Raw genomic sequence first — 13,092 nt, forward strand, 5'->3', positions numbered from 1 at the left:
ATTTTTTTTTTTTTTTTTTTTACAAATAAAGTTCATCTTGCAATTGACGGCATTTTTAAACCTTTTGTATTGAATTCATTTTTGTATATATAATTCTACAGTAAACTTCATGTCAAATAAATGTATTCCTGGACCCTATCATTTCTGTGAGCGATAAAGACCTTGCATTAGGTGAACTCACATTCCAGTCATATCTACACACACACACACACACACACACACACACACACCTTATATCTTTCAACTTGTCTTGTTTGTCAGTGTTGATCAATGTGTCCTTTCAGGTCTTTCCTCGATCTATTTAAACAGATCAAGCCTAACTTCAACTATATTTATTCCGGATAAATTGTTAATTAATTTCCCAGATTTCCGACTCAGGAGATTTTAGTGGCAGATTCTTTTGAACAGTTTTACCCTGGCGATTTACATTAGGTCGAGATCATTACGTTCAGAGCTGTGATTTATTAAGGAGCTGTAACGTAATGCACATCACAAGATCCTGCTGGTCATGTTACATGTAGGCGTAAACATGCCCCAACTCACATACAGCACATAGGATGGATGTATTTCTAGGAAAGGAATTTTAGAATTAGCCTCTTGGTTTACAAACTATACAGACACGGTATCATCTGTTCGAAACAGTTTATCTAATGCAAACGGATCTACTCTGAACCCTACTCACTTCCATCCCTAATAGGTTGGAGAGTTAAAATGGCTGCCAGCCTTGGGAGGGTTGGGTTTTTTTTGGTGATGAGGGAAACAGGAGAAGATGCAGAGAGAATTTAGATGGCGAGGGTTATTGAGGGTCAGGGTTACCGAAGATTTCCCAACTCTCTGAATGGACGCAACATCTGTCATATCGGGTTTCCCATCTGCACGATCCATTAAGTGTGAAAATACAATTGTGCATTACACGGATATCAAAATACACAGCACAGAGGATAAACGACGTGATTACTGAATGGACCAGATGCTAGACGGACAAACGTAAATCACTGCCTACAGTGTTGTTCAAGCATTCAGTAAGTATTCAGTAGGTTCTAAGGAAGTTCAGCTATGACGTTCCATCAGTAATGTTCCTGCAATGTTATAATAACTGTTGGCTTTCTTCACTTCAATCTTCAAGTTTTGGCATGTTTTCCTCACAACATTCCGAGTTAAACAAAACAATAACATGATGTGAACATTAGGAAGTTACCGTTCTTTCAGTTATAAACGTCGTGTTTAAACTTTCTCAAAACATCCAGAAAACCCAAAAAAGTGAACACCCTATGAAACCATAATGATCAAAAACTGATCACTGTTAGTTGGAACGATGTCAAATTTATGACTGCTGACAAAATATAAGGAGATGTAACATAAAAGATGTACATTTACTTTACATAAAACTAAACGGTTATTATTTGAGGAGTTCAAAACATGCAATTGCATAGAAACTTTTTTTCATGCCAAGACACATTATACACAATGCATATTTAATAGAAATACCTGGATTCTGATTTTTATTTATTTATTTATTTATTTTTACACACGGTTGCAATCAAAATGATTAAACCCCCATTGAAAATCAGGTGTATTTTCAAAATGTACAGACTTTCAGCTGTTTGCAATGAACAAATCAAACAAAAGCGAATGAAATAGTTCAACACAACGAATGCTTCAAGCGGTTTCCCCAAATTCAACTGAAAATCCAACTTATAATGATTTCTCCAGTTTTAAAATGATTCAACCCCTTCATGACAAGCATCTTTACTACTTAGTAGATCATCCTTTTACTGTTATGACCTGCTGCAAACGAGATGCATAACCAGACACCAGCTTCCTGAGGAATCTCAGCCCATTCCTCATGAGCAATGGGCTCCAGTTCAGTAATATTCTTGGGTTTGCGTGCTGCACCCACCGCCTTCAAATCCCACCAGAGATTTTCTATGGGGTTCAACTCAGGTGACTGTGATGGCCCTGTAGAATCTTCCAGGACTTCTGCAACCAAGCCTTGGTGGAATTTGAGGTATGCTTGGGATCATTGTCCTGTTGGAAGGTCCAGTGAAACCCAAGCTTCAGCTTCCTCACAGACGGCATGATGTTTTCTCCGAGGATTTCCTGATACTTCAATGAATCCATCTTGCCTTCCACACGCTGCAGGTTTCCAGTGCCAGAGTATGCAAAGCATCCCCAGAGCATCCCCGAGCCACCACCATGCTTAACTGTGGACAGAGTGTTCTCTTCATTCTTCTTCCTGCAGAAAAGTTTTGTTTCATCGCTCCACAGAACAGAATCCCAAAACTTCTGTGGCTTATTTATATGATTTTGATCAGACTTTTCTTGCGCCTTTGGGTCAGTGGTGTTGAACGTCTTGGAGTTCTGGCTTGGAAACCTTCTGCATTTAGTACACACCTTACAGTGCTCACTGAAACCTCAGTGTCTGTTACCACCAAGTCTTGCTGCAGGTTTTTCGCAGTCGCTCGAGGGTTTTTCACAACCTGCCATCTCAGAAATCTGCTTGCAGCCGTTGATAGCTTCCTTTTTCTGCCTCGTCCAGGTATTTTCTCCCCCTAGCCATTTCAGGTATTTTATGTGTTTTCTACCCCTGGCCAGTTCAGGTATTTCATGTGTTCCAGCTCAAGCACACCTGCTGCAACTAATGAAGCCCTTGATTAGTTGCATCAGGTGTGCTTGAGACGACACCTGTTTAGCATATTTGTGCTGTTGTTAGAGATTTTATTCAGGGGGGTGAATCATTTTAAGACTGGAGAAATCATTTTAAGTTGCATGTTCAGTTGAATTTGGGGAAACCGCTTGAAGCATTCGTCGTGTTGAACTCTTTCAATTGCCTCTGTTTGATCTGTTCATTGCAAACAGCTGAAAGTCTGTACATTTTGACAATAAACCTGACTTGCACTGGGGGGTTGAATCATTTTGATCGCAACTGTGCTTGCTTGTGTTATATCACACCTGCTATTTAATCCACGTTGTATTAATCTTTACATCTACATCTCATGTCAAAAGATAACTGATCATACCATCACACTTCATCAAGCACTGATGATGATCATATCAGTCAACACTTTCCATAAATAGAACCACCTCCCCTCCTGTTTTTTGAAATCTCTCCCATTTGTGCGGATCTTTGTGCGAGCGCCTGTTTCATGTATCTATTTCTAAATTTAATCTGGGCACCGTGTAATGTTGGGAGTGTCTGCTATGATGCTGGACCTCTATAATTCTGTCTGGCTGAAGCCTGATAATGCAGTTAGGACACGATTACCTGAAGACGTCTGGGAATCTGCTGACTGAAGGTATGTGTGGCGTGGATTACGTCTATGGAACAGGATGGATTGACCTGTTGGTATCATTTACATCTATCGGTTTCTGCTTGAGAGTTTAGGGGTTTTAATGCAGTACATTAGTGCTTTACATGATGAGTTTTGTGTGTTTTTCACAAACAGGAAGCATTGTACAGTGTGGTTTAAATATTTATGGCTTCAAAAATCAAATTTACATATCAAATATTTGTAGATTGTAATAAGTTGAACTCGCATGCATCATAACCATCGGCAAGGTTTAAACATTCCTTGGACGTTTTATTTATATTCATACTCATATCAGTGATCAGTGATGAACCAAATGCCACATTTCAACCAGTAATTTACAGTCATTTAAAGCATGCGGTGAATAATGTTTCTTTTTCTTAATTCAGTATTACATTCTAGCAGTGCAAAGCTGTAGTCATGGAGAGAATCATAGCCGAGCGTACAGACAGAGAAGTGGGCACGGAAACAGAGGAGGAAACAGAAGCAGAAAAAAGAAAGGAAGACGGTTAGTAAATTTGAACTTGTAATGAAATTAAATATGTTTCAAGGAGTAAAACTGTTTAAAAAAAAAATGATTTAGTGCATTTTGCTATTCTTGCCTCATGGGTCAGACCTCAGCGGTGTGGTGTGTCAGAAAGCCTGGGAGCCAACCATCTACTTCAACGTTAGCAAGGAGATTCATTACTACGCTGGACATGAAATCAGGATCTACGAGTCTCTTGATTCTTATGGCGCCATCATCTGGCCCGCGGTGAGACATCACTGTCGCTTTTAATACACAAAATTCAATACCCTCAAGAACGTTTTGATATTTTGAGCTCAACCCTACAGGGATAGTGTTTATATATTGTTTTATTTAAACATGTTTTTATTTCCAAACACAAAAACTAGTGCTTCTTTTGTACGCTGGAGAGAATAATTAGTACTGAGTCTCTTCCTGTAAGGTTTCACAAGGTTGGAGACACTTGGTCATTCATGCAGAATGTTTTAAGCTCCTTCATAGGTTTGTTCAGTAGAATTCAACTCCAGAGATTGAGATGGTCATTGCATAATACTGCTTTTGTGTTTCCGGGGGCACGGTGGCTTAGTGGTTAGCACATTTTTCCTCGCATCTCCAGGGTTGGAGGTTCAATTCCCACCTCCACCCTGTGTGCACGGAGCTTGCATGTTCTTCCCGAGCTTTGGTGGTTTCCTCCAGGTACTCCGGTTTTCTTCCCCCTGCCCAAAGACATGCGTTGCAGGCTAATCGGCATTGCTAAATTGTCCATAATGTTTGAATGTGTGTGTGTGTGTGTGTGTGTGTGTGTGCCCTGTGTTGGGTTGGATGTCCAGGGTGTCCCCCGCCTTGTGCCCCGAGATTTTATGTTCATTTATCCATTTCTGCATTGATGTGGAAGTATATTTGGCTCATCATCTTGTCGAAAGTGCTTAACCTCCTGGCAGAGGCAACAAGGTCTTGGGCTGAAAGATCCTGGTACTCAGCAGAATTCATGATATGATCAATCTTCACAAGAGCCCCTGAACCACCAGCCAGAAAACAGCATCACTGATCCACTTTCATTATACACTGGGGTATCAGGTGATTTTCCTTGTACGGTGTCCTCCACTAATATTGGCACCCTTCGTTAATATGAGCAAAGAAGGTTGTGAAAAATTGTCTTTATTGTTTAACCTTTTGATCTCTTGTACAAAAAATTCACAAAAATACTCAAAGATGAAATACTGTCAAAGATATCAAACAACTGCAAACACAACACAGGTTTATATAAAAAAAAAATTGTTAAATATAGGTGTGCAACCATTATTGGCACCCTTTTAGTCAATACTTCATGCTACCTCCCTTTACCGAGATAACAGCTCTGAGTCTTCTCCTATAATGCCTGATGAGGTTGGAGAATACATGGCGAGGGATCTGAGACCGTTCCTCCATACAGAATCTCTCCAGATCTTCACATTTCGAGGTCCACACTGGTGGACTCTCCTCTTCAGTTCACCCCACAGGTTTTCTATGGGTTTTAAGTCAGGGGACTGGGATGGTCATGGCAGGACCTTGATTTTGTGGTCAGTAAACCATTTTTGTGTTGATGTATGTTTTGGATCATTGTCCTGCTGGAAGATCCAACCACGGCCCATTTGAAGCTTTCTGGCAGAGGCAGTCAGGTTTTCATTTAATATCTGTTGATATTTGAGTCCATGATGCCATGTATCCTAACAAGATGTCCAGGTCCTCTGGCTGAAGAACAGCCCCAAAACATTAAAGAGCCGTCACCATATTTAACCGTGGGCATGAGGTACTTTTCCATATGGCTACCTCTCTGTGTGTGACAAAACCACCTCTGGTGTTTATTACCAAAAAGCTCTATTTCAGTTTCATCTGACCATAGAACCCGATCCCATTTGAAGTTCCAGTAGTGTCTGGTAACCTGAAGACGCTCGAGTTTGTTTTTGGATGAGAGTAGAGGCTTTTTTCTTGAAACCCTTCCAAACAGCTTGTGGTGATGTAGGTGACTTCAGATTGTAGTTTTGGAGACTTTCTGACCCAAAGACACAACTAACTTCTGCAGATCTCCAGCTGTGATACTTGGAGATTTTTTATCCACTCGAACCGTCCTCTTCACTGTGTGTTGAGACGATATAGACACGCGTCCAATTCCAGGTTGATTCATAACATTTCATAACACGTGATGAATGACTGAAGGAATTTCCCCTATGTTTTACTTCATATTTATACCCCTGTCACCGAGGTGTATTTACAAAATAAAATAATCAATGGAAATATACTTCAAATATATATTATTTTTCTCATATGAATACATAGAGGTGCCAATAATTGTTGCACACCTATATTTCATGATTTTTTTTTTTTATAAACCTGTGTTTATATTGTTTGATATCCATGAGAACAGAGTAGTTTTGTGAATGTTTTGAAAAAGAGGTCAAAAGGTTAAACAATAAGGGCAATTTTTCACAGCTCTTTGCTCATATTGGCACCCTTGCTATTTACCAAGGGTGCCAATATTAGTGGAGGGCACCATGTACGGTCCCCGTTTGATGCCAAACATCCTGATGACCAAAAAGTTATTTTGGTTTCATCTGGCAACAACACACAACGCCAGTTCTAATGATGCTTGATAGAGTCCAGGCACTGCATTTTGTGAGCTGCTCTCGGTAACAGCTTCCTTCTTCCAACAATTTCAAACAACTTTGTTGCTATGAAACAGTTGATTTTTTTTATACTTGACCAGCACCAGAATCGAATAAATTGTGCAATCCTAAAACTGTGATCTTTACAACATTTTTTTCTCTCTCTTCTTCATTATTCTCATTGTGTGGTTGTCAGTATGCCCATGGGTCCAAATCCTGGCAAATACTCAACTTTTTCAGACATGTGAAACTTTTTATTATGGTCCTAGTCGTGCTAATGGCATTTAATCTCTCATTTATTTTTATATCAACTACCTCATTTGTGCCCGTCAACAACAACCGTCTATCTGTTGGGTAATGGAAGTGATTTTACATGTGTGCAACCTTCTCTTTATATTAAACGTAATTCGTTACCCGTCTGTGGTGTGCATATGCGTTGTGAGTTACCTTGTATGGAAAACGAACAAGATGAAAATGTCAACAAAATGCAAAAACTGAAGAAACAGTTTAGATCCATTGTGGCAATATTTTTAATCACAAGATATGTTTGAAATTGTAGATTGTCATAGGTCAGGAAAGAAAAAAATCCAAACTGCACTAGTATATTATACAGTGGGGGAAATAAGTATTGAACACATCAACATTTTGTTCAGTAAATATATTTCCAGTGAGGCTATTCACATGAAATTTTCACCAGACATCAGTATTAACTCAAGAAATCCACAAATATAAAGAATTCACAACATTAAAGTCCATAAATAAAGTTATGTGTAATAAAGTGGAGTGACACGGGAAAAAAGCATTGAACACATTAAGAAAAAGCAGTTCTCCAAGGCAAGGTTATTTATGGAATTTAACATTGTGAATTCTTTATATTTCCAGATTTCTGGAGTTAATACTGATGTCTGGTAAAAAATTTCATGTGAATAACATCATTGGAAATGTATTTACTGAAAAAAGTATACTTATTTCCACCACTGTAAGTATTAGCCTGTGCTATTAGCCAGTCACATGTTAACTTTCCCGAGTCCTGTGACTGAATACCACTGCTATATTTTAATAATACTTCCTTCTAATTCTTTTCAAACAAGTAGGGACTCGCACTTTGTGAGTATCTGGATTCTAATCGAAGAACGATTAATCTGCAAGACAAAGCAGTCTTAGAGCTTGGAGCAGGAACTGGCTTGGTATCCATTGTGGCCAGCCTATTGGGTGAGTTATATCCTTTGCATACAGATTCAATATGGCTGTAAATGAATATGATTTGGCATAAACGTTTGCGTGCTTTAAACCATGATAATGTTACGTGTTCTACAGGTGCTTTGGTAACTGCTAGTGACCTTCCTGAAGTCCTGGGAAACCTGCGATTTAACTTGCACAGAACCACACGGGGGCACTGCAGATATACACCACAGGTGGCAGCGCTGTCATGGGGTTATGACCTGGAAGAAACCTTTCCTCGGAATGTTTATCGATACGACTACGTTTTGGCCGCAGATGTGGTCTATCATCATGACTTCTTAGATGAGCTGTTAGCAACCATGCGCCATTTCTGCCACCCAGGCACAACCCTGATCTGGGCCAATAAGATCCGCTTTGCGTCTGATCTGGTGTTTACGGAGAACTTTACGAAGAGCTTTAACACCACGTTACTTGCAGATATGGGTGAGATCAAAATTTACTCTGCAACCACAAAAGATGCTGAGGTAGAAACTAATTTTCCAGTGATGCTGTTAGAGGATGCGGTGAAGCAGGAAAAGGAGTCGGAAGAGTGCAACTCCGGAGATATCAGCAAGAAGCAAGGTCAATATGCTAATGTGGATGAACTGGAGGAATTAGACAGAGATACAAAGCAAAGGAATGTCAATGGAACAGGAGAAGAAACTGAAGAGAATTGTGAAGTCAAGTGCAAAGAAGGTAAATATTTGAAGGCCATTCCGAACTCTGCTGTGTCTCTCCAGATATCAGACACTGACAAAATCTGCTTACAACATGATTGCTGCAAAAAGGTCCCTTCTTCAGTCCGTACAGGATTCCACTCAGTTTTTTTGTGATTGTTGCGTCCATAAATGCTTGATTTTGCAGCATTTTTTGGAGCTTTTTTTTAAGGAAATCTACTTGAATTGGCAAAATTTCTGTTGCACGAAATTGTCTTTGGCAGTCATGTTTGTTGGGAAATGAGAGCTTTTAGCTGTACTCATGTTCGAAGCACCTAAATCGTAGAGGGCTTCGATGGAATGCGTGTTGTGATGATGTCTTGGCCCAAATCTGCGGAAAATCTGCGATAATTTTGAAAAATCGTAAGCTCCTACGAGTGTTGCGGAGTTTTCTTGATTTTGCGTTAATCTCTGCGAACGCAAAATCGCGGAATCTTGAAGGTACTGCTTCCTAGTCTCTCCGTGGACCTTTTTGTCTAAGACCGTATTTTAAGTTCTTACTGCCCATGATCTTTCCAAAAACCTAATGTTGTATATTTTCAGCAGGATCACGTGACTCCGAGAGGAATGACCGACTGGTCTTCCAGAGATCCTGTACACCCAGCACAGACGATAAACTAGTAAAAGACATTTACAACTTTTTTGGCCACAAAATCTGCATTGAGATACCCACTGGTGAGATCACGTGTCCGGCGGTAAGCAGTCTCCATAATCACATAAAGTCATCGTATGTGAAAGCTAACTTACGTTAACTGACAAAAGCTCAGATCCTTAGTGTTGCACTTTCTTGTCCAGGCGGTGGCTTTATGCAAATTCCTAGAAACACCAGCAGGACAAGAGCAGATCGTTCTCCTTGACCGAACTGTACTAGAGCTGTGTGCAGACACTGGATTGCTGTCAACAGTAGCTACATTGTTGGGTAGGTTTCACAATATAAGTTTGATAAGAACATTATCACGAATCAGTACTAAGTAATAAATCTGGCTTGTAGGTGCCAGAGTAACAGCTACGGACCACCCAGAGAGCTTGGAGAATCTAAGAAGTAACTTGCATAGGAATACGAGAGGTCGTCAAAGGCACGAACCACAAGTGATAGCGCTAACCTGTGACTTCGAGCAAAGCTTCCCTCATTCCAAGTGTCAGTATGATTACGTGCTGGCAGCTGAGGCGCGCTACCACCACGACTGCTTCGCTGAGCGATTGGTTACCATGAGACATTTCTGCCAACCGGGCACAAATCTGATCTGGGCCATTAAAGTGTGTTGCCCATCTGACCGGGTCTTCATTGAGGACTTCGATAAAGCTTTCCATACCACCATGCTAGCAGAGCTGGATGGGGTGAGGATTTACTTAGCAACTCACAGAGCTACAGACAACAAAGATGATCTGACGAAGACAATGAGCAGAGAAGAAGAGACGGAAGAGCGTCAGACGGCACGGAACTATACCGAGGAGGAGAATTCAGCACGAGAAAAGACACAAAACTGCAAAGGCAGAAAGGTAGATATCAACAAAAATGAGGTTGTTATACATCAACAGAAAGTGGAGGATGAGCAAGAAGAATATCCTGGAGAAAATGACAGGGAGTATGGAAGATCTGGGAAATGGGAAGAGTCCCAGGTTCACAGTGAATCCGGGTCATCCTCTACAGGTAATATACAGTAGATCAGTATTAAAGATTTACGTCAATTTGTTACGCTAGGTTTATCGATCGATTGCTTGATTTTGGCTCCGTCCTCAGACGAATCACATGAACAGTTACCTTGTCAGAGGATTTGGGAATCCAAGCTTTCCTACTTACCTGGTAAAGAGATTCACTACTTTATGGGACACAAAATCATCATAGAGGAGTCATTCGATTCTTACGGTGCCATGATTTGGCCTGCGGTGAGTGTCGATTGAGAACGATGGACAGCTGAACAAAGTAACGATCGACTTAGTTACTATTTACTTATTCCGATTCCTCAATCGAAAAGTGATTTAGGACCATTGTGTCATTTTTGCAGGCGATTGCTCTCTGTAAATTCCTGGAAACACCAGATGGGAGGCAGCAAATGAATCTGCTTGATAAAACAGTTCTGGAGATTGGAGCAGGGACCGGGCTACTCTCGATTGTCATAACTTTGCTCGGTAGGTCTTACTTTGCTTGTACAGTTGTATACGTTTATTCTACATATTCATGAATGAATCAAATGAACACATCTGATTGTGTTTGATAGCGTTAAATTGTGTCTGTAGGTGCCAAATTAACAGCCACTGATCTGCCAGAAATCTTGAGTAATCTGAGGTATAACCTCAATCGGAATACCAGGTGGCTGCGCAGACATGAACCCGAAGTGAAAGAATTATCCTGGGGTTACGAGTTAGAGAAAACCTTCCCTCGCTCCTTATACCACTATGACTATGTGTTGGCAGCTGATGTGGTTTACCACCATACCTTCCTAGATGAGCTTCTAGCCACCATGCATCATTTCTGTCAACGTGGCACAACTCTCATCTGGGCCAATAAGATACGATATCCATCTGACCTGACTTTCTTAGAAAACTTTCAGAACACTTTCCATACCACACTACTAGCAGAGCTGGAAGAAATAAGGATTTATAGTGCCACATATAAGTCTTCGTAAAGACAAAAAAGAAGGACAAGAATCAGCCGGTGGAGAATGTTAAAACAAAGACATTTTGGAATTTAAGCGCCCTCTGCTGCCTGAAATGTGAAGTGGACTTGCTGTGAAAACTGAAGTCTTCCACGTACTCCATCACGTCTGATGAAACTGTGCATGCCTTGAGAGTTACCTTTTAAAGAGCGACTCCGGCAGCCTATGGGCCTGTGTGTGACACCGTCTGCGACACCGTCTGCTACGTGCCTTAACGCCCACAGAAAAACACTCCCTGTATTTACTTGCTGCTGGAAGCTATCGAGTTGTGTAATTTGTTCGTTTTTACAGCTTAAATACTCTACAGACAGAATGAGCGTGTCCGTTATTTCCCAGTAGCTGAGCAAACTTTGGTGTGTTTGGAAGTATAATAGTCCTCAAGGCAAAATGGCATGTTGAATTACATAAATTGAATAAAAACATATCGCAATAACAACCCTTGAATTTTTCTGACCAGCAATTTGACACAAATTGAAGAAAAAAAAAACCACCACAGCAATGTCAATACTTGAATTAGTTTCCTCTGCGATTCATTGGGTTTGTATAGTTTGATTGAAGAAAAAATTCCAGCATTCAAAATACAATGCACACACATTCACCCTCCTGAAATACAGCTCCGAAATATTCAGTTGTTAAAATACCAGCTTCATTATAAGTCAGATAATATTTCAACACGTTAATTTTTCAACCTCAAAAAAAAATTCAAGTATTGTTGTTGCGATGTGTTTTTATTCAATTTATGTAATTCAACATGCCATTATGCTTCGAGGACATTTGGCACTATTATACTTCCATAGGTGTGTTTGTGTGCTTGACAAAACCGAATGGCATCCTTGTATGGAACTGAGGTTATGAAGTGTTCAGTGATGGAGAATTGAGTGGCTTGAAAGGATTGATTACTAATGAGTTAGCAGGCTCTTAGCTAGCAGGTTAAATAGGCTACAGTGCTCCTAAATCATGCCCTTTCCTTCAGCAACTGTTCATTGGGACACAGTATCTGTGTAGATTGTCCCAAACAAACTTCTAAGACAATTTCTTTTTGTTTTAAAAAGTTTTTATTCAGAATCATCTGTATCATATCACACAATTCCCAACGTTACTGTAATAACAAAATAACTTGTCGCAACTTTCCATACATCTCTTTGTGTAGAACGGTTATAAAACGATCGTACATATCGTAGGCTTCAAATTAAAAGTACTTTTTTTTGAATTTTTTTTTAAAATATTGGCATGAACTAGTATTTGTTTCAACTTTAGAAATACATATCCATTAATACATCTCAAGCTCTCGGACAGAGCGACGGCGATACGAGACCCGTGACTGCACTCGGAGATGGACGGCGTGAAGATGGAAATGATTTAAGGCCATTGTTGAAGAAACTGATGTTGGCAAAGTCCATGCCAGTGTAACCCTGAATATATTGTTGCAGACTAAAAACACAAAAACTGTGTGCGTATTTAAACCACGTTGGAGAAGGAGATTATTCCATTAGCACATAATTACAAGCTAGGATCATTTCAACAAAATGAAATATGACCCTCTCGAGATGTATGGCATCATCTGAAATGGTCACAATGATGTTCTGGTGATCAGTGCTGATGATAAGTACAGTACACACCAACAAAAATTAAAGCTTATAGAACTCGTTTTTGTTTTTGGCAACGATTGCCAACGGTCACCCACAGCAGTGATCCAGGAACTGAGCACTTCATTTCATAACCACAGCTGCAAATCTGACACATTACTGCCTGTAAAGCACCACATTTTCAGCGACAATAATATGTAAACATACATTTAAACCCCACTCAGAAGAGATCAAAAACAGCTGCAGCCAAATGGAGCTTAACAACGGAAGTTAGGCATGAGCAGCTTTACTGTACGATGACGATGATGAATACACACAGCGTTGATACCATGGAGATGGATTCATAGGCTTTCTAGTGCAGCTCAACTCAAACTTCATGTTGAAATCCATACTATAGCAATTTAAAGGAAAACCCGTCCATGAAAACACGTGAAACATATCGACACTGATATTTGTG

At 40.1% G+C, this 13,092-nt stretch overlaps 1 protein-coding gene across 1 annotated transcript; it reads left to right on the forward strand.

Annotated features, from left to right (window-relative positions):
- Positions 1–2,755: 2,755 nt before the first annotated feature.
- Positions 2,756–11,510, forward strand: LOC128602390 (uncharacterized). Its single transcript, XM_053616155.1, has 11 exons — positions 2,756–3,296; positions 3,698–3,816; positions 3,923–4,062; positions 7,550–7,667; positions 7,773–8,372; positions 8,936–9,087; positions 9,188–9,311; positions 9,384–10,043; positions 10,134–10,279; positions 10,399–10,522; positions 10,631–11,510. Exons 2-11 carry the CDS (start codon positions 3,729–3,731, stop codon positions 11,017–11,019), a joined length of 2,541 nt encoding a protein of 846 aa, XP_053472130.1. The 5' UTR covers positions 2,756–3,296; positions 3,698–3,728; the 3' UTR covers positions 11,020–11,510.
- Positions 11,511–13,092: the final 1,582 nt, after the last annotated feature.

Source organism: Ictalurus furcatus, chromosome 26 (genome assembly GCF_023375685.1).
Source record: "Ictalurus furcatus strain D&B chromosome 26, Billie_1.0, whole genome shotgun sequence".
Taxonomy (NCBI): domain Eukaryota; kingdom Metazoa; phylum Chordata; class Actinopteri; order Siluriformes; family Ictaluridae; genus Ictalurus; species Ictalurus furcatus.